The sequence below is a fragment of the Hylobates moloch genome, unplaced genomic scaffold (genome assembly GCF_009828535.3).
Source record: "Hylobates moloch isolate HMO894 unplaced genomic scaffold, HMol_V3 SCAFFOLD_23, whole genome shotgun sequence".
NCBI classification, from domain to species: Eukaryota; Metazoa; Chordata; class Mammalia; order Primates; family Hylobatidae; genus Hylobates; species Hylobates moloch.
The window spans coordinates 14,903,583-14,923,258 of record NW_026652298.1 but is presented as its reverse complement, the minus strand read 5'-3'; the positions used below and the strand labels follow the sequence as shown (position 1 = coordinate 14,923,258).

General features: G+C 35.0%; 1 protein-coding gene across 1 annotated transcript in view; it reads left to right on the top strand.

Annotated features, from left to right (window-relative positions):
• ADAMTS6 (ADAM metallopeptidase with thrombospondin type 1 motif 6) overlaps window positions 1–19,676 on the top strand; it is a 333,888-nt gene that overhangs the window by 189,561 nt on the left and 124,651 nt on the right. The window contains exon 11 of the mRNA XM_058433874.1: window positions 10,704–10,811. Within this exon, the coding sequence (XP_058289857.1) occupies window positions 10,704–10,811 (108 nt within the window). The remainder of the gene's footprint in view (window positions 1–10,703; window positions 10,812–19,676) is intronic.

Sequence of the window (19,676 nt, the reverse complement as noted above, 5' to 3'; positions counted from 1 at the left end):
TGTTTATTTCATTATTTTATCACCACCAATTAAATAAGATTCAGTTATTATTGCATTGTTATTGAGAATCATTCTTTCATATAATTGTATGTTAGTTGTACGAGTCTTTTGGGGATATCACTGGCCACCTATGCAACTTTTTTAAGAGATACAGACAACTTGGGAGAGGATAGCGGGGAAATACTGAGAAGTACATATAAGGGAACGAGAAAATGAGTTTGAGTAGCCTGTAAAAAAGAAAGCTAAATGTTGGCCTCAAAAACCATTTTCTGGTTTTGGAACACTTATTACAGTTTGATTGCTGGTAACAAATTGTTCTGCTTCCCTACCAAGAGCATAAAATATCCCACAGTTGTCTTAATTTTTACAGCTGGAAGGTTGTAGATTAGGTATTAGGAAGAATTTCAAGTTATTAAATATTGGAATGTTAAACTGAGAAAGATTACAGAATCACACTTTCCTTGAAGATTTTAAGGTGGTATAAATATTCTACAGTGTCATTTTTTACGGGCTTAGGGAATAAAAGGTGTGTAATTATTTTAGCACCTCAATATTCTTTTGAAATCCAGACATGTATTTATCAGGCATATACTTGACAAGAAGTTTATTTGATTTTTTTCTTAAATTCTAAGCTAAAATCATAAGTCCATGATCACTTGTATCTTTAAAGAGTACTAGTTTTTACCCTGCCTTTGCTTCTTAGAGGTTTTTCCTTTTCTTTTCTTTTCTTTTTTTTAACCATTTAGTCAGTTTTGAATACTTTTAAGTTGGTGATTAGTTATATAAACGGGATTTGTGGATTAAGGGGTTTTTTTAGTTTAGTTTTTGTTTTTTTGCCTTTCTAGGATCTGTTGCACTTAAATTTCCCATTACCCGTAACGTAACAGGATTAAACTATTTAAGGCAAAAATAAGGGTACATTATCCTCTTTCTTCAGATGGCTACTAAACACCTGAAACTAGGCCATAAGGTCACCATATGTTGGTTTTCAATTTTCCTTTGTGTGATCAAATGATAAGTAACCTTTCTAAGCACTGATGCTCCTTCCTGACCTTTAGGGCTCTGCTCTCCCTCTTTACCTTCAGGATCCTTTATTGCAAGCAGCTGTTGAGAGGTGTTACTGATAGGCTAATGTGGACAAAGAGGATGTTTCATATTTAGAATCAAGGACCCAACATGCATAGAATTTAGAGTTTCCCAAGGGCCAAAAGTGTTCGCATGTCTCTTTTTTAGTCTTTAAACTTTATTTAAAAAAAAATTTTAAAGCCAGCCAGCAACTGTAAACCAACGATAAAATCCTAAGCTCCTCAACCAACTGTTAGACCCTTGCCTTCCTTCTTGGCCAAGGATATTCCAAAGTAAACCTGAAAATCTAGTTGAGGCCACGATGGGAAGGTGGGGTCAGACATACCTCATTATACCGTCTTCTCTTTGGAAGATAGAGCTGACCAACATTATCATTAAGACAGAGATCTTAAGATTGATGAAACAGACTCTTTGTAGCAATAAGATACCAAATTCCAATCTGACTCTCGTATAGCATCACATGACGGATAGCAGGCCCAAACGAAATGGAAGAATTTTACCCTAAAATCTATTTATTTGGCATATGTTGAAGTGGCCCTGTAGAGCTGTCTCTTGTAGGGAGAATACACAGTCTGCTGAGAATCCCCTTCCCTTTCCAGGTCTTTTCCCTGATCCAGCAGAGAATTAACTGGGAGTCTGGCACCTTTTTAAGTCTAATAAGAAACATTTACAAACTATTCTCTCTGGGAAGCCTGCTACCTGGAGGCTTCATCTGCATAATAAGAACCTTGATTTTCACAATTCCTTATCCTAACCCAGACATTCTCTTCTATTGATTCCAGGTCTTTAGATAATAACTCTTTCAACCAATTGCCAATCAGAAAATCTTTTATTCCATCTATGACCTGGAACTCCTCAACCCTTAAAACGTATAAAACCAAGGTGTAGCCTGACCACCTTGGGCATACGTTCTTAGGATCTTCTGGGGCCCTGTCATGGGCCATTGATGACTCATATTTGACCTAGAATAAATCTCTTCAAATATTTTACAGAGTTTGACACTGTTTTGCCAACACAATAAAGACACCATTTTCTCTTCACATATTGCTTTCCTTAATGATATAATAATTGTAAAATGATTTTGTACTTTCATGATGTCACCTCCTCCCCTTGTGTAAGCTGCTAATTTTAATTTTCCTCAGTAAATAGAAGAGTTTCTCTTCCCATTTTTTAGTCTGGTTTACCATATATAGTTTCTTAAAAATAATGAAAACATTAGAAAAGGTAATTCTAACATTTTTTAGAAATTATAGTCTTTGTGAAACAATCATTCTATTCTGATCAAAAAAGCCCTATTTTAGTTCTTTACAAGATTATTTTCTGCATATTAGGTAAGTTATTGTACATTAGATGATTACCATAAAACTCTGTTTTCTAAATATACTTTTATTACACAGTTATATTTGTTAATATTTTAAATTATTGTTAATATTTGCAAATAGTGTTGTTCATTTCAAAACTCATGTAAACCGAAAATTGTGAATTGATACTAAAATTTTAAATAAGTAGGAGTATTTTTAAATGTCTTGTTTCTTGGAAGACCATGAAACACTTTTGTGAAATATGTTAACGGTGTCTTTTTAAAATCCACACACAAGTGTTGATATTACATTTAGAAGTTCCAGTAATAATAATGCATAAGTTGATTCCTAAACTCATATATTGAGTGAAGATGTTATAAATTAGTACATAATAGTTATAATTTGGAGATATTGTCCGTTAAAATCAAAGTAAAAAATAGGGCATTAAGTTTAGTGAGGTTTTATATTTTATTGGAATACAAAAGTAAACCATTACTAATCAGCCTTAATTGGCCAGTGACATTATTCAGTTCTGATATATTTAAGAGAAATGGGAAAGTAGCTTAGGTGTGTGGTGATTATCTGGGACATTGATATCGAACAGAGCTGATTCAAATCTACATCTAGTTAGAATTGAAACAAATTGTTAAATTATTCTGAACCTAAAGTTTCTCACATTTTCTAAAGAGATTACCATGATGAATAAATGAGATACAAATATGAATATGCCTGGCATAGTAGTTGATAGTATACCCTGAAAAAAACATTAGTTCCTTTCTTTTATTCCTGTCTACAACATCCCTGCTAAGTGATCATGAAATACCTGCTGAAGTATCTACAGTGATGGGGATTCAGTTTTAGTTCATCATGGTTCACTCTGACTTTTGGAAGATTCTTCTATATATAGAACTGAAATCTGCTTTTACGCATTGATTGAACTGACTTCTTTTCTAGGTTGACCTGCACACTTTTTCCCCAATCATTTATAAAATTGACTTTCTAAACTCTAGGAAAATAGTTCCAGTTTCAACAACAGGACAAATAGTAAACACAATCATTCCTTCAGGTATGAAAACAAAAATGCTAGATAAAATAAAACTAATAAACTCAACTAAATTTAGTTCATTTAGCTACAACATGTACTATGTAATCAGAAAGGACATAGGAACAGTTGAGGAATGAGGCCAGTATAATGCACAAGCCTTGTTTTTTTCATGTGTGAATGTTTCCTAGTATATTAATGATTTGAAGTTACCAGGCAAGCTTTCTCATATTTAAAGATATAGTCTATAGCATTAAAGAATCTTAGAAAGGCCTGAAGAAAGGTCTTTTTTTTAATTCAACATGGTGGTTGGCTTAGTGGCTTTATTTCCAAAACACTAAGCTCTCTATTGTAGCCATGAGGGCAGATGAAGAAGCTGTGAAGATACACATCTTTTGTATCATTTGTGTTATAGTTTAAAGGTTGATTGATAAAGCTAAAGTCTGGATCCAATTCTTAATTTTTATGAAAGAGGTCTCTATGGGAGGCAAATGTCCTCAAAAGCCAATGCCTCTAAGAAGGAAGCATTACAAACCACAGAGATTAAGGCTGCAAAGGACCAGCTGATTGGGATGCTGGGAACATATGCCAGCAGAGATTTAACTGTGCAAATGCTTTAATGAGGCAAAAAATGGCTCCCATAAGAAACTGAAGCCCCAGGCTTGTGCCTCACATAAGAACAAAGTAAAACCATATACAGCCTACATGGTGCTGACCAAATAAATCAACATGACAAATTGGTTCAGTGAAAACCTTGGGATGTGTGATAGAAATAAATGAAGGTGCACTTCTACAATTCGAGGCACAGAATATGCAAAGAAAAAATAATATTCACTGAAGATAAGCTTGAATACAAAATAACAAACAACACGAGGAAACAATCCACCATGAAGTTGACAGGTAGGAAGATTAATGACCCAAGAAAAAAAGATAGGGAAATATCTAAGAGAGGTTAAGAAATAGGTGATTGAAATGAGAAGGTCTAATGTAAGTTGAATAGGAGCTTTAGAAGAAAGAACAGGAAAGATACACATTAAAAGAGATAATAACTAATAGTTTTTTAGAATCAAAGAAAGACATAGAAATCAGAGCATAAATCTCAAGTAGATAAATAAAAAGAACACTTAGATACAGTAATGAAGCCCAGGCAGAGTGGCTCATGCCTGTAATCCCAGCACTTTGGGAGGCCGAGGCAGGCAGATCACTTGAGGTCAGGAGCTCGAGACCAGCCTGGCCAATGTGGTGAAACCCTGTCTCTACTAAAAATACAAATATTAGCCAGGTGTGGTGGCAGGCGCCTGTAATCCCAGCTACTCGGGAGGCTGAGGCAGGAGAATTGCTTGAACCTGGGAGGCAGAGGTTGCAGTAAGCCTAGATTGCACCATTGCACTCTAGCCTGGGTGACAGAACGAGACTATGTCTCACAAAAAAAAATAAATAAATAAAAGATACAGTGATGAAATTGTCCTAAAGCAGATAAAAAAAATACCGAAAGCAACAAGAAAGACTATAAAGGTTGGGTGCGGTGGCTCATACCTGTAATCCCAGTGCTTTGAGAGACCGAGGCGGGAGGATTCCTTGAGCTCAGGAGTTCAAAACCAGCTTCAGCAACATGGTGAAACTCTGTGTCTACCAAAAAAATACAAAAATTAGCTGAGCGTGGTGGCGTGTGCTTACAGTCCAAGCTGCTTTGGGGGATGAGGTGGGAGGATCACTTGAGCCTGGGAAGTCAAGGCTGCAGTGAGCCGTGTTCACACCACTACACTTCAGCCTGGGCTACAGAGTGAGACCCTGACTCAAAAAAAAAAAAAAAAAAAAAAGACTAAAGAAGAAACAGCAGTTAGACTGACAAGTGATTTTTCATCAGCCTCCACAGAAGTCAAATGACAATGAATTTTAACACCTTCAAATGCTAAAGTAAGATAAATATCAGCCTAGTATATTCAATTTAAATATCATTAAAAAATGAGAATACAATTAAGATATTTTCAGAAAAATAAGAAAAAGTGTCCCTTGCTAAATTAACTGCTAATGGATGTATGTCAAAAAGAAAGAAATTGGATTCAGAAGATAGGGGTAAGACATAAGAAGAAACTGGCATTAAAAGCACTGGTAAACACATAGATACAACTAAACAAACATTGACTGTCAAGTCTTGGACAATGGAAAAAATGCTCAACATCACTAATCATCAGGGAAATGCAAATTAAAACCACAGTGAGATACCACCTTACTCCTGCAAGAATTGCCATTATTAAAAAGTCAAAAAACAATAGATGTTGGCATGGATGTGAGGGAAAGGGAACACTTACACATTGCTGATGGAAATGTAAATTAGTACCTCAATGGAAAGCATAAAGGAGATTCCTTAAAGAGTTAAAAGTAGGTCTGCCTTTCGATCTGCAATCCCACTACTGGGTATCTACTCACAGGAAAAGAAGTCATTATATGGAAAAGACTCTTCCACACGTATATTTATAGCAGCACAATTCACAATTGCAAAGATGTGGAACCAACCTAAGTGCCCATCGACTAATGAGTGAATAAAGAAACTGTGGTATATACACCTTGTGAAATACTACTCAGCCATAAAGGGATCAAAGTATGTCTTGCAGCAACTTGGATGGAGCTGGAGGCCATTATTCTAATTGAAGTAACACAAGAGTGGAAAACCAAACATTGTATGTTCTCACTTATAAGTGGGAGCTAAGCTATGAGTATACAGAGGCATACAGAGTGATATAATGGACTTTAGAGACTCAAGGGGGAGGGTGGGGGGGTCTAGAGATAAACTACACGTTAGTTACAGTGTACACTACTCAGGTGAGAGGTGCACTGAAATCTCAAAATTCACCACAATATAATTCATCCATGTAACAAAAAACCACTTGTACCCCAAACGTTATTGAAATAAAAAATTTTAAAAAAAGTCTTGGGCAGCGGGTCGTTCAGAGACTTTTAGACTTTTGTAGGCAAGGAAAATTTCCTTCTAAAAACTAGCAGACAAGGCTAGAGATGTCAATTCTTAACTTTGCCAGGAAGGAACATTTTGCAAAGCCTGCCATAAGCATACAGACCCTGCCCTTGGGAATTTTACAGTCTACTGTAACACCAATAAAGTAAAAAGATTACAACTTAACAAATAAGGACAGTCCATTAAAATAAAAAGCATTAGTTTTATGGAAAAAAAAACAAACAGTCCAGGCTTGGTATGGTGGCTAACACCTGTAATCCCAACACTTTGGAAGGCTGAGGCAGGAGGATCTCTTGAGCCCAGGAGTTTGAGGTTGCAGTGAGACCTCAAAACAAAATAAAGCAAGCACCTGTTCACATTGACATCATCCTTCTAATTTTGTCAAAGAACATTAAAAACTTTATCATAGAGCAATACCAATCCATGCCATTTGGGCTACATGTCTGACTATAACCTATCTTTTCCTCTGAAGTGCCCATGAATTCTAAGTGATTATTTTTTTTTTTATAAAACCAACATAATGCCTGGTCATAGCAGATTCTTGATAAATATTCTTGAATGAGTTGGGAAAAAGCTATTGCTTTTGTATTGCCAGGCATTCTTCCTGACTGATTAGAAGTTGACCCCATAACATTAGAGATTCCAATTCAAATTTCCAGTGTCATATAACAGAAATGTCCTTTAGTGGGGACTGTGGATAACTTCTCTCTCCTTCCTTAAACTCAAGAGCAAGCACAAAGACCCAAATTTCCCCTACAGAGTCTTCCCAAAACAAAATTTAGGATTATCAAGGGGATTCTAACACACAGGGGCTGATTTGTTAATTCACAGAGGTTATGAAACTAATCTTAATAAATCTTAATTTCTATCAGGATTCATGAGTATGTGAAAGAGAACTAGAGCTAAGCTGGTGGATAGTAAAAAGGAAAAAAGAAAATCATTCTTTCTCACTATACTTCAGCACCTCCTATATTTTATTTAGGGAAATCTGCCTACTATGATGGTTGCCATGCAAATTCCCCAAGAGGCAAACAATTTCAGCATCCATTTAACTTTATTAGAGCCTGGAACCTATGTTAGGCAGCTTATTCAGCAACTAATATGCATGTGCAAATGAAACTGACATACCTACGCAAATATATCATCCATGTTCTAGGATTTAGCAGTTTAGAGAAAGAAGTGTATTTCTGAAAGTGTGGAATTGATCTCAAGTTCATTCAGGAAGTGTACTTCTTGTTTACTTTGTATGAAATGAAATTTTCTTTTTATCTTTCAAGAGAGTATCCTTTAAAAAAAAAAAAAGTCTTGGGAAACATTCCTAAATTGGATATCAGTATCTTTCTTATTCAAGTTGAGATTCCAGTTGCAAGATCTGTCTGAAAACTCTTCAGAGGCTTCTCCATGACTAGTTCTACATTTTGGGAGTATTCCTCAACATAGAATTCCACTCCCATACTTTAAACAGTGATTTTACTGTAAACAGAGAAGTTAATGTGGTAACAAAATTTGAATCCCCAGGAGCCCACCAGGTAATAAAATGCATTAGAAGTGGGGATCTAGTTTTCAAAATGCATCATTCTCTAAAAGGTAAGAGGGCTCTATTGTGAATCTTCAGATTAAGGTTTTGAAAAAAGTATCTTAAGCACCTGCTACTTTGGGTAGAGATTTTCAAGGCACTTTTGGAAAATAAAGTTTCTGTAACCTGACTAAATTGTGTGTTTTCCTCATAGATGCAATAAGTATCGTCTTTTTCAATAACAACTTTCATCGCTTAGTTTTGTCTAAAGTAAACTTTAGGCTTCTTTTACCTTTGTCTAAAGTAAGAATGCAACCTCATAAATATCACAAAAGACCAGGAGTATCATCCAGGACTATGGATGAAAATTTTTCATAATCTCTATATAATCTCTATTAATGCTCCTCTGTTTTTATGAACACATTTTTCCTTGAATTTGGATAGATTTTTGATATATGGAGCAATATTTCAAAGCCCTTAAATGTTACTCTTACTGCTTTTTAAATATTAAACTACAAGAATATATTAAAGAATATAAACTAGAAAACCATCTTCTTTTTATTTGTTTATTTTATTTTTATTTTACTTATTTATTTATTTATTTTTATTTTACTTTAAGTTCTGGGATACATGTGCAGAACCTGCAGGTTTAAAAACCATCTTCTATAGAAAAAGAATAGAGTAGTATAAATAACCTCTTAAAACAAAAACTAAAGTTTTAAAAGAAAAGTGAATTTGTAATATTGGATTATAAACATGAGAACGTTTTATGTTTATGTTATGATCCATAGTACATGATCCCTCTTTCTTTCTTTCTCCTTCTTTCTTTTTCTTTCTTTCTTTCCTTCTTGCTTTCTTTCTTTGTCTTTCTCTTCTTTCTTTCTTCATTTCTCTCTCTCTCCCTCTTTCTTTCTTTCCCTCCCTCCCTTCCTTCCTAACTTCCTTCCTTCCTTTCCCTCCCTGCCTCCCTCTCTCTCTCTCTCTTTCTTTCTTTCCTTTTTTTTTTTTTGACACAGAGCCTCATTCTGTCATCCAGGCTAGAGTGCAATGGTGCAATCACAGTTCACTGCAACTTCTAACTCCTGGGCTCAAGCGATCTTCCCACCTCGACCTCCTAAACTGTGGGATTGCAGGCATGAGCCACTGCGCCTGGCCCATACTCTTCTTTTCTAATATTTTATCTCTCTCTAGGCCACTAGTTCTCCAAATGGAGTTTAAACATTTTTAGGTATTTAAAAGCCTAATAGGACCAGGCACGGTGGCTCACGCCTGTATTCTCAGCACTTTGGGAGGCCAAGCGGGGACAGATCACGAGGTCAGGAATTCAAGACCAGCCTGGCTAACATCGTGAAACCCTGTCTCTACTGAAAATACAAAAATTAGCTGGGCATGGTGGCAGGTGCCTGTAGTCCCAGCAACTTGGGAGGCTGAGGCAAGAGAATCGCTTGAACCCAGGAGATGGAGGTTGCAGTGAGCTGAGATCGTGCCATTGCACTCCAGCCTAGGTGACGCAGTGAGACTCTGTCTCAGAAAACAAACAAACAAACAAAAAAAAACCTTAATAGACACTATATGTCTCCTCTCTGCCTGGTAGGAGGCACCCTAAAGAGGAACTCAAAGAGATCCCCTCAATTTGTTATACTCTGTGGGGCACTTCCATTTGTTGGACCAGTTAACTAGTGACATCGATATTTCATTGCCTTAATTCTGATTGTGTTTGTAATATGAGTTCTTATGTTTTGGGAGTTAAAAGATCAGTTGAGGAATAAAAGCAAAAAGATTAAATGTCATGTTAGTTTACTTTTGCATTTCAGATAATCATATTTTTATTATAAATATATATTATACTAAGTTCTAGCTTAAATTAAAAACTTGTAACATTGGTAATGATGCTAGTTGGTGATTATATATAAAAATAAACTGAAAATTTGAGTATTTTCTTCAAAAGTAAGCTTTTTGGGAGCTGTTGAAACACTTTATGTAGGAATAATGTTGGACAGCTTATTTTAAAATCTGATATGTTAACATAGTATTAACAAAAAAGTATTTTATATTGTCGATATTAGAATAAGTGTTGTAATTTTCCTATGCTGAGGTAGGATAATGGAAAATCATAAGAAAGGAGACAGGACAACTCCACACAACATACCCAAAGCATTCTATAAACAGCAGCATTTGTTCAAAACCAAGTTTCCTTTCATGGAGGTAGGCTATATTGATGTACTGAAAATAACGTTGTTAGATTGTGCCTAGGCATATATGAATGTTAAAAATTACTCCAAAATATACTTCAAAATTTAAAAAATTCATACATTAAATTCCTATCCATTCCATGGTCTATTTTCCTGTTTTAAAATTGTCTTCATTTGAATATTATGGTAGATCTAAGAAGTCATTTTCCTGGCATCTCTTTATTAGTAATTGGTAAGTTTGTACTATTGTATATTCTTGAGTGTAATAAACATATATTTCCTTTCTACATAGTCATTTTTTTCCCTAGTCATCTATATTAATGAAATTTCTATACGCTATTGCAAAAAGATCCTAATATTAAAAGCTAAGATATACTTTATCTGCTAAAATAAGAATTATAAAGACAAATAGTTAAATGATACTGCAAGATGTTTCATAAAAACCTCTTCCAAAATCCTCATCTCTGATGCTTCAGCAGCAAAAGGTACCCAGGGTCTCTTGAAAGTAATGCAGAATGACTGTAAGTGTATTTTATGGAAGAATTGGACACGACTCTATTTCTGATCAACTTGCTTTTGCCTTCTTTCCTAGGAAGTGTGTAGAGAGCTCTGGTGTCTCAGCAAAAGCAACCGCTGTGTCACCAATAGTATTCCAGCAGCTGAGGGGACACTGTGTCAAACTGGGAATATTGAAAAAGGGGTAAGCTCAGTGATTTACTACCTGTTTGACATGTATACAAAAGTGATAAATTGCTTGTGCTGATATTCAACCACTAGGAAGTCTTATATATTCATTTAAAATCTACTTAAAAATAATTAATTCCTAGAACAATAGGTTAATTATCATACCTTGGTAGCTGCAAATATGCATTATTTAGGAAATTACAGTTGGTAACTATCTTTTAGGTCAGTTTCACCTTTATTTTGGTATATGTATGTTATATTTGTACCAAAAGTAACGCAACAACAGTCTTTTTGTTATGTAATTTAGTCTGTTTACTCATATAACATAGTCTAGTTTTTCTGATAAATAATTCCCCAGAAAATTATGTGACCCAGAAGTAGACTTTATAACTATAGTATTACTAAAGTCACTGTTTTTTTTTTTTTTTTTTTTTTTTGAGACTGAGTCTCATGGTCTCATTTTGTTGCTCAGGCTATAGTGCAGGGGTACAATCTTGGCTCACTCAACCTCCACCTCTGGGGTTCAAGCAATCCTCCCACCTCAGCCTCCTAAGTAGCTGGGACTACAGGTACACACCACCACGCCCAGCTAATTTTTGTATTTTTTGGTAGAGACGGGGTTTTACCATGTTGCCCAGGCTGGTCTCGAACTCCTGGGCTCAAGTGATCTGCCCACCTCAGCCTCCCAAAGTACTGGGACTATAGGCATGAGCCACCACACCCCATCTAAAGTCACTTTTAGATTGCAGTATGAGAGAAGGGACTAGTAGAAAAATAATAATTAAATAATTTATTGAATATAGAAATTAGAGCAAATAATTTTAGATTCATCAATCTAGTTTTCAAAAATATAATTATTAAGACTTGTTTAAACATGCGTGGCACAGTGGCCCACCCCTGTAGTCCCAGCTAAGTGGGAAGCTCGAGTGGGAGGATCACTCAAGCCTAGAAGTTCAAGTCCATCCTATGCAACAAAGTGAGAGACTCTGTCTCTAAAAAAAGGAAAAACAGCAACAATTGTTGAAACAGATAGTAGCAGTTTGTGTACTACTCTTAAAATTTTCTAGGAATTGCTATTTATGTAAATTTAAATTCTAGAATTTATTTCTATAGACTGAATTTGCAATAACTATTACTGTCGTCTGTTCTCAGTTCTGACTTCTTCCATGTTAGCTGGGCTAGTTTCAACAAGGATTATACTGAGTTTCAGCTTGCAATCTGATGTTTAAGTAAAAAAGAATGAAAGCTTTTGGGCAGCTGTCACAGTTTATTAATCCTTGCTGACGGCTTCATTCAGGACCCATGACCTAGTGCCATGTTGATGGCTTTTCCATGCTAAGTTTGGAAATGTTGGTAAATTATGCTAAATATATGAATTGATAGGGTAATTTAAAAAGGATTTAGAATCTTTTTTTTTTAGATATTGTAAGTAGCCAATAAAAATACAAAGAAATTCATGCACTACCAAAAAATTCCTTCTCTTTTTTTTCACTGAAGTAATAGAAAATATTAGGAATTGCATTCTTGAAACAACAATCTATATTTACTTTGGAACCAATAATTCTTGTCAATTTACCTCAGTCTCTACTTAGAAGAAATACACAACCATAAAGAGGGAGAGTCACAGGGAGAATCTGTTTCTTTATTTGCCACAGTAAACCACTAGTAGTGGCTATCTGAGAACACATAGCTCAGCTCCACCAGTAAATTATATTGTAAATACATATTTAATACCTATCATTTGTGCTTAAAGCAGGGCCATCAAATGTCGTATCTAATAGCATATATGTGCATATATATGACAGAGATGATAAATTTCTTGGAAATTACAATTTGAGGGATAACTAGAAACACTCTCAGACAATTTTAAAGCTAACAGTATTGAATTTAAATTTCAATAAGCAAATAGAGGGGAAATGTAATTTTTTCTTTTTTTTTTTAGACGGGAGTATAGCTCTGTCACCAGGCTGGAGTGCAGTGGCACTATCTCAGCTCACTGCAACCTTCACCTCCTGGGTTTAAGCAATTCTCCTGCCTGAGTAGCTGGGATTACAGGCACATACCACCATGCCCAGCTAATTTTTGTGTTTTTAGTAGAGATGGGGTTTCACCACATTGGCCAGGCTTGTCTCCATCTCCTGACCTTGTGATCCACCCACCTCAGCCTCCCAAAGTGCTGGGATTACAGGTGTGAGCCACCGTGCCCAACCAAATATAATTACTTCTAAGCACAAATAAGAATGATCACAGACAAGAGAAAGTGAATAAAATGGGGCAAAATATATTTGATTTCTAAAGATTCACATTCTTAATCTAGGTTAGTCATCAACTTTTTGGTCCATAAACGCTTTCTTTAAATGAAGTCTATAGAATTCTAATATATATACATTTGAAAAAAATGGAAATGCTCTGGTTTAAAAAGCCTCTTGCCTGCCCTTTACCCTGTCTTTGGACCTTTGCCAGCTTCTGACATACCTCCAAAGGCCTCCATGAAAAACTATTTAAAAACCTTGTAAATATGGCAAAGTTTATATGTCAAGGGGTCATTTATATTCACAACATAAGAGTGTACTATCATAAGGCCAATATAGCAGATATCACTGTCTAAAACTTATCTACAAAACAAATCTTTGTTGTTTTTCCAGAGACCTGGAAGATAGATAAAGTTTTAGGAATGACACTAGTAAGTCTTAAAAAGAATGAATAAATGAATGAAAAAAATACAAATGCAGACTCCTAGAAAGGAAAAGGATAGAGCAGTAGATGGTCCTCAGAATAACCTTATCATTAATTTTGAACTTACGAAGAAGCTTTCAGAAAACTAAATCAGCCTGCATTTTTAAGAAAAAACAAACAAAAAGAACTAGACACGTGAGCCAAACACTTCTTTATTTTTTATCTTTTACTAACTGTATTGACCATGTTATCTCTTGTATGAATTTTTGTTGTTAATTTTTGTTATTTTTTTCTCCTGAAGAAGGAAGAATATTTACTGTTGCCAAATGGAGATTTTGCTCTTAGGGCTATAATATTTGGAAAGTAAACCAGACCTCAGAATTTTGACCCAAAGCAAAACAGCCCTGCAAAGAACTAGTGACAAAATTAAAGTGGAATTTTCAATTAATCTAGTCAGCTTTCTGTGGTTAGTTTGTATACTTGCCATCTAAAAATAATTGACATCCCAGTAACAATAATGACAAAGATGATGAATATTTAAGAAGTACTTACGGCTGGGCCTGATGGCTTATGCCTGCAATCCCAGCACTTTGGGAGGCCTAGGTGGGCTGACCATGTTAGGTCAGGAGTTCGAGACTAGCCTGGCCAACATGGTGAAACCCTGTCTCTACTAAAAATACAAAAATTAGCCAGGCATGGTGGCAGGCACCTGTAGTCCCAGCTACTCAGGAGGCTGAGACAGGAGAATCACTTGAACTCAGGAGGCGGAGGTTGCAGTGAGACAAGATTGTGCACCATTGTACTCCAGCCTGGGCAACAGAGCGAGACTCCATCTCCAAAAAAAAAAAAAAAAGTACTTAAACTATGCCCAGAACATGTTGCTAAGTGCTTTACAATCATTCTTCTGTTTAATCTTAAGAGAAATCATATGAGGTAGGTACAGTTTTAGCTCCATTTTACAGAAGGGAAAAATAAGGCTTACTAGCCCTAAATTGAACAGTAATTTAATGGCATAGCTGACATTTCAGCCCAGGTCTTTCTAATTTCAGAGTTGAAATCTTTGCCTCTCTGTGCTGACTCTAATTTTACTTTATCTTCACATGAGAAATTTTGCAAAGTAAAAAAGCAATTTTTCATTGTCACAGGAATCAAGTGGGTCACTAAGCCTAATCTAGGTGGTGACAATGTAATTCGCCCTTTAGTACTAAATAGATTTTTCATTTTCTACCTGTAAGCAGTATCTCCTTTTAGGAATCACAATAAGAAAGAAATGTGAGTAGAACATTGAGCTAAGCATATATGATTGTGTGACAATTGGTAAAATAATGAATCTCTAAAATGGGAGACAACCAATTTCTATATATTTCATAGAGATAATATGAGGATAGAATTAGATAATATTTCAGTGAGCTTTTTGCGGGCCTCCTCAGAGGGAAAGTGCTAACATATTACTAGAGTATCATCAATACTTTGGTTATTATTTGCCAACCTTAGATGATGGTGGGCAGAAAATTCTTTGGCAGACTGCCTTAGCTGGCAGTAGAGAGTATAAGCATGAGTTTGTGTGTCTCCGAGAAATGGATGAAATATTCACAACCTCTGATCTTAACTCTGAGTTTCAAAACTACTCACACCAGAAGGAACAAGAAAGAACCTATACACTGTCTAGCCAGCAGAATAAAACCAAAGCTGCTCACAGTTTTCTGAATAAATCTTTTTAAAAAGGGAGGGGGTAGAAATACTGCTCGAGTGATAGCATAGACATATCCAAAGGATTGAATCCATGATGATTTCGTCAAACTCTGGCTGCAAAAGATATGGGATCCCTGCCCAGGGGCGCAGTTCCACAAATGTTCCATGTAAGTATGGGAACTGTTCCATGCACATTTAACAGATGGAGTAAGAAATATAGCCAAAAAATTAAAAACTGATCTTTGCGTGAGTCCTGGGGGGTCTGACATCGCTATTACAGCCATTGGATGTTCGCCTGAATAAGCCATTCAAGGATTGAATAAGAACCATATGGTCTGAATGGATGTGCTCAGGGACAGTAGCATTAACCAAAGGAGGAAATCTGATGAGCCCAGACGGTGCGCTGGTACTGTGTGTCTATGGGTCAGTCGCCTACAAATCAATTAATATAACTTTCATCCAGAGAGCTTTCCTTGGATACAGCATCAGCAATAGCCCTTTGGACAGGAATCAGAGCAATGCCATAATTGACGAAATAGTAAATAAGGATTTAGATTGTGAAAACTTTGATAGTAGTGTTGGCATTGTTACTGAACAGGATATTAAGGATAATCAAAACCCAATCCTTGTAATCCCTGTTGGTGACCACAAAGAAGGCTTCAAGTACTGGCTTATAGCCAATAGATTGATTTAATGATTCCACAAGACCCAATTAGAGATATAGCCCAGCATTTGGGTTTACATGTAAGTGACATTGATTCCTAATATCTTTCCATAGGAAACATAGGGCTGGATTAGAATAGTATTACTAAATGCCCTTCTAAAGCACTGGATATATAATAGGACGTTTGCAGCCTTAGATCTTAATTTACTTAGGGCAGAATACAGTATGTTTTGACTGCTTCCCAAGCTATAAACACAGGAAGTGAAGAAAGAATAGTTCTTCCAATTGCTGTAGAAATTTACATAGTATGGGATGACAACTTCTGATTTAGAATTTGGGCTGAAATGTGGCTTTAGCATTCCTGCACCTGCACAGTGGAAAGATAAGGCTTTTAATAGTGCTGTGCTCCAACACTCAGCTCTTCTGACTTGGGAAGAATGTTCTGTACTGAATCACTAATATTACTTCCTGCAAAATCTTAGAATTTCCTTAGAGGTCTCTTATTCCAGTTGCTGCCTGGACCCAGTACTGGATATTACAAGATATACCATAATCACATCTAAAAAAAATTTTAAAAAATACTGCATATACTCATCTTGAAGTTTTCCTTCATGGGAATGTGACAAATTTTCAAAGTTAAATTATTTGATTTATAATGTATCTTTCTTAAAGTCCCCTGATGTAGATCATAATATTTAGTAGTATAATAGCAAGAGATGTTGTTTAATAATAAGTAGTGTTTCTAAAGAAGGCTCTTAAAGCCTGACTGGAATATGCCATCTTTCTAGATTGTGTTGAAAACATTTATTTAATTTAGAAGGAATGTGAAAAGCAATAATGAACAATACAAGATTTTATTATTGGAAAAAAATATGGTGGCTTCACTTCTTTCACCTTTATGAATGTGGTTAAACATACCCCAATTAGTAAGAAGAAGGCCAAATTTATCCAATTTATCTGGATAATTTAGGCTAAAGTAACATGACTGTTATTTAGAATAGTCCAAAATCACTGGATTGGATAACCTTTGAACATAAAGACTAGAAACTTGTTTGCATCTACATATTTAACTTTTCTAGTTTAAAATGTAAAGTAAAATTCTATGTCTCTGTAAATAGAGCTTTTACAGGTTTGGTAACTTCAGGTAAAAGAAAGAGTAAAAACAGATGGCGCAACACTCAGAATCTCATTATTATGTGCTTATAAGATTTATATATTCCAAGGTGCTTTATTTGGTATAATCTAATTATTCTACTCATTATTTGCACACATTAAACTCTTAATTTATATTGATTAATGCAATCAGCTAGAAGAGTCATTCAAATCACTTGATCCACATGAAGTCCCCATGGGCTTCTTAAAGCCCTTTTGTTAAGTTAAATAAGTTTCTTCTCTTAAAATCATGTACTGCAATGATGTTTACTACTACCAAAGGAGAAAAGTAGCCATAATTATAAAGAGATCCATTTTTATAAATAACAAAGGAGGAAAACAAAACACAAAAGAACACTTCTGCAGAGATCAAAATCAAACAAGTTGTTACATAGGTTTTTAACTTTTTTGAAGGTATGTATGCATTGAACTATTTTAAAAGTTTTCCTAATCTAAACCATATTGGAATCAAGAACTAAAATTAGTTTCCATTTTATAGTTAAGGAAACAAAAGAGAAGAAAGAAAAATGACTTGCTTTGGACCAAAGATATTGCTAGAACTGAAGTTTGTAACATAAAGTCCTACACAGACCAAAGTTGTTAACTTGTTAGCTAGTTAACTAAGTTGTTAACTAGTATTAAATTAGAGACTACACTCTTGTCAATTGCTAGGTGACTGATACTTATATTATGAATTATTTACCCATTAATCTTTGTTATTTAACTTTCTGATAAAATTACCTATTATGATACAGCTCCATGGAATAGATACAACCAAAGCATGAATTTATGCAGTATAAGGCCTTTTAGCAAACCATTTATGAAATACTACTGCTGTGTAGACTTTAGTGATTAACACTGAGCAGCATTTTACAAAGTGAATATTGTATTTATATTTTACCTAAAGAATGACTTTAGTTCATGTGACTTTTCTCACTGCCCTACATTTTGTGAGCATTCTAGAAATGTGTAATAATATTAATAAATACTTCGGAACCTACATCTTTAAGTATTCTTGTAGCTCTCACAATTCTTTCGTCACCTGACAAATGAAAAAACCTGACTATTTTATCTCTACAAATCATAGGTATATACAAAGAGGTCTGAAAAAACATGTGTATCTGCAGCTGTGTTTAAAAAAAAATCTCTAGTATTATTTTGTATTTTATGTAGTTATAAAAATCCAGTAAAGCATATTATTCTTTAATGTCTTCAAATACATAATCATACACCTCCAATGGATTTTTTTTTACCACTGATTTTTTAATGTATTTTAGACAGATAATCCCTTTTCTACTAGTATGTGATCTTGGGCAAGTCAATTCCTTTAGGTTCTGGTTTCCTCATCTGAAAAACTGAAGTGCTTAGGCCTTTTGAATTCTGAAATTCCTTTGAGCTTTAGATTCAATTCTGTGATTATATAAAATAAATGTAAAATCAAGCTTTAATGTTATTTGAAATCAATAATGCTAAGTTTCCAATTTGAAAAAATAGGCATGTTTTAAGATTTGAAGTTTCTAAAAGTGTCAGTTCTCATTAATTGCAGATGGAAAAAAAAGCAGTTAATTGCTGGCCAGGACTATAATGCTCAGTTATTTGCATAGGAAAACTGGGTGCAGACATAAATATTTTTACACACAGTTACTTGTAGTAAGAAAACCACAAAACTGGAGATTATTTGGCCAGATGTTGTGACTTTTGTATAGGTGCAGATCTGATACAATTAACATATCACTATAAAAATTATTGTTCTTCAAGACCAACTAGCTAAGTCATAAGTTTTCAAGTGGAACATTTTCTCCCTCTCAAGTATACATTATCAGTAAGCCTGATCACAGGGTTGATACTATATTATTGGTTTAGCCAGCTGCCTCTTCTTCATCATTTTGGACAGATGATCTTTTTTTCTTCATGATAATTTTTATTGCTCAAAACTCAATAATCTTTCTTAATATCCTGTTTTAATATTTATCAGACTTAGGGTCAGATATTCTTCCCTACAGCCAAGGAAATGTTAACTTCCTCTTACCTAATTTTTTATAGACAAATAATTGCTCAGCACTGTTCTAAAAAGTCCGTTATGCTGTTACAACTACCACAGCTCATTGATTGTCAATTTGGTACCACCTACTAGGAAACAAATATGAATTTGGTTTCTTTATCCTTCAGTATCTCCAGTACCTTCCTGACATGTGATAACCAAAATAGGACACAATTCCTTAATTTAACTACTTATTAATTAATCTAATTAATTTTTGTTGCATACATACTATGTGCCAATTAATTAATCTAATAAATTTTTGTTACACACTACATGCCAAGTGCTATTCTAGGCATTCATTGTTTCCAATAAAACGTTTTGTGGTGATGCAAATGTTCTGCATCTGCTCTGTCCAACATAGTAGCCACTAGCTACCTGTGGCTAGTGGGTCTGAGGAACTGAATTCTTTAATTAATTTAAAGTTAAATAGCCACAAGTGACTCTTGAGGCTTTTACATTACAAAGAAGTAATTTGATAAGTAAACAGGGCAATTTAAAGTAGTGTTAAGTGGTAAGAGGGAACTAAAGCAGTAGGACAGAATCACTATTACGTGGTCTGGGAGCAGGAAAGAGTATTGAGGTATCATTTTAGAATAAGGATGGTCAAGGAAAGATCTCTCTGTTGAAATGACACTTGACCCGAGACTGAAAGATGA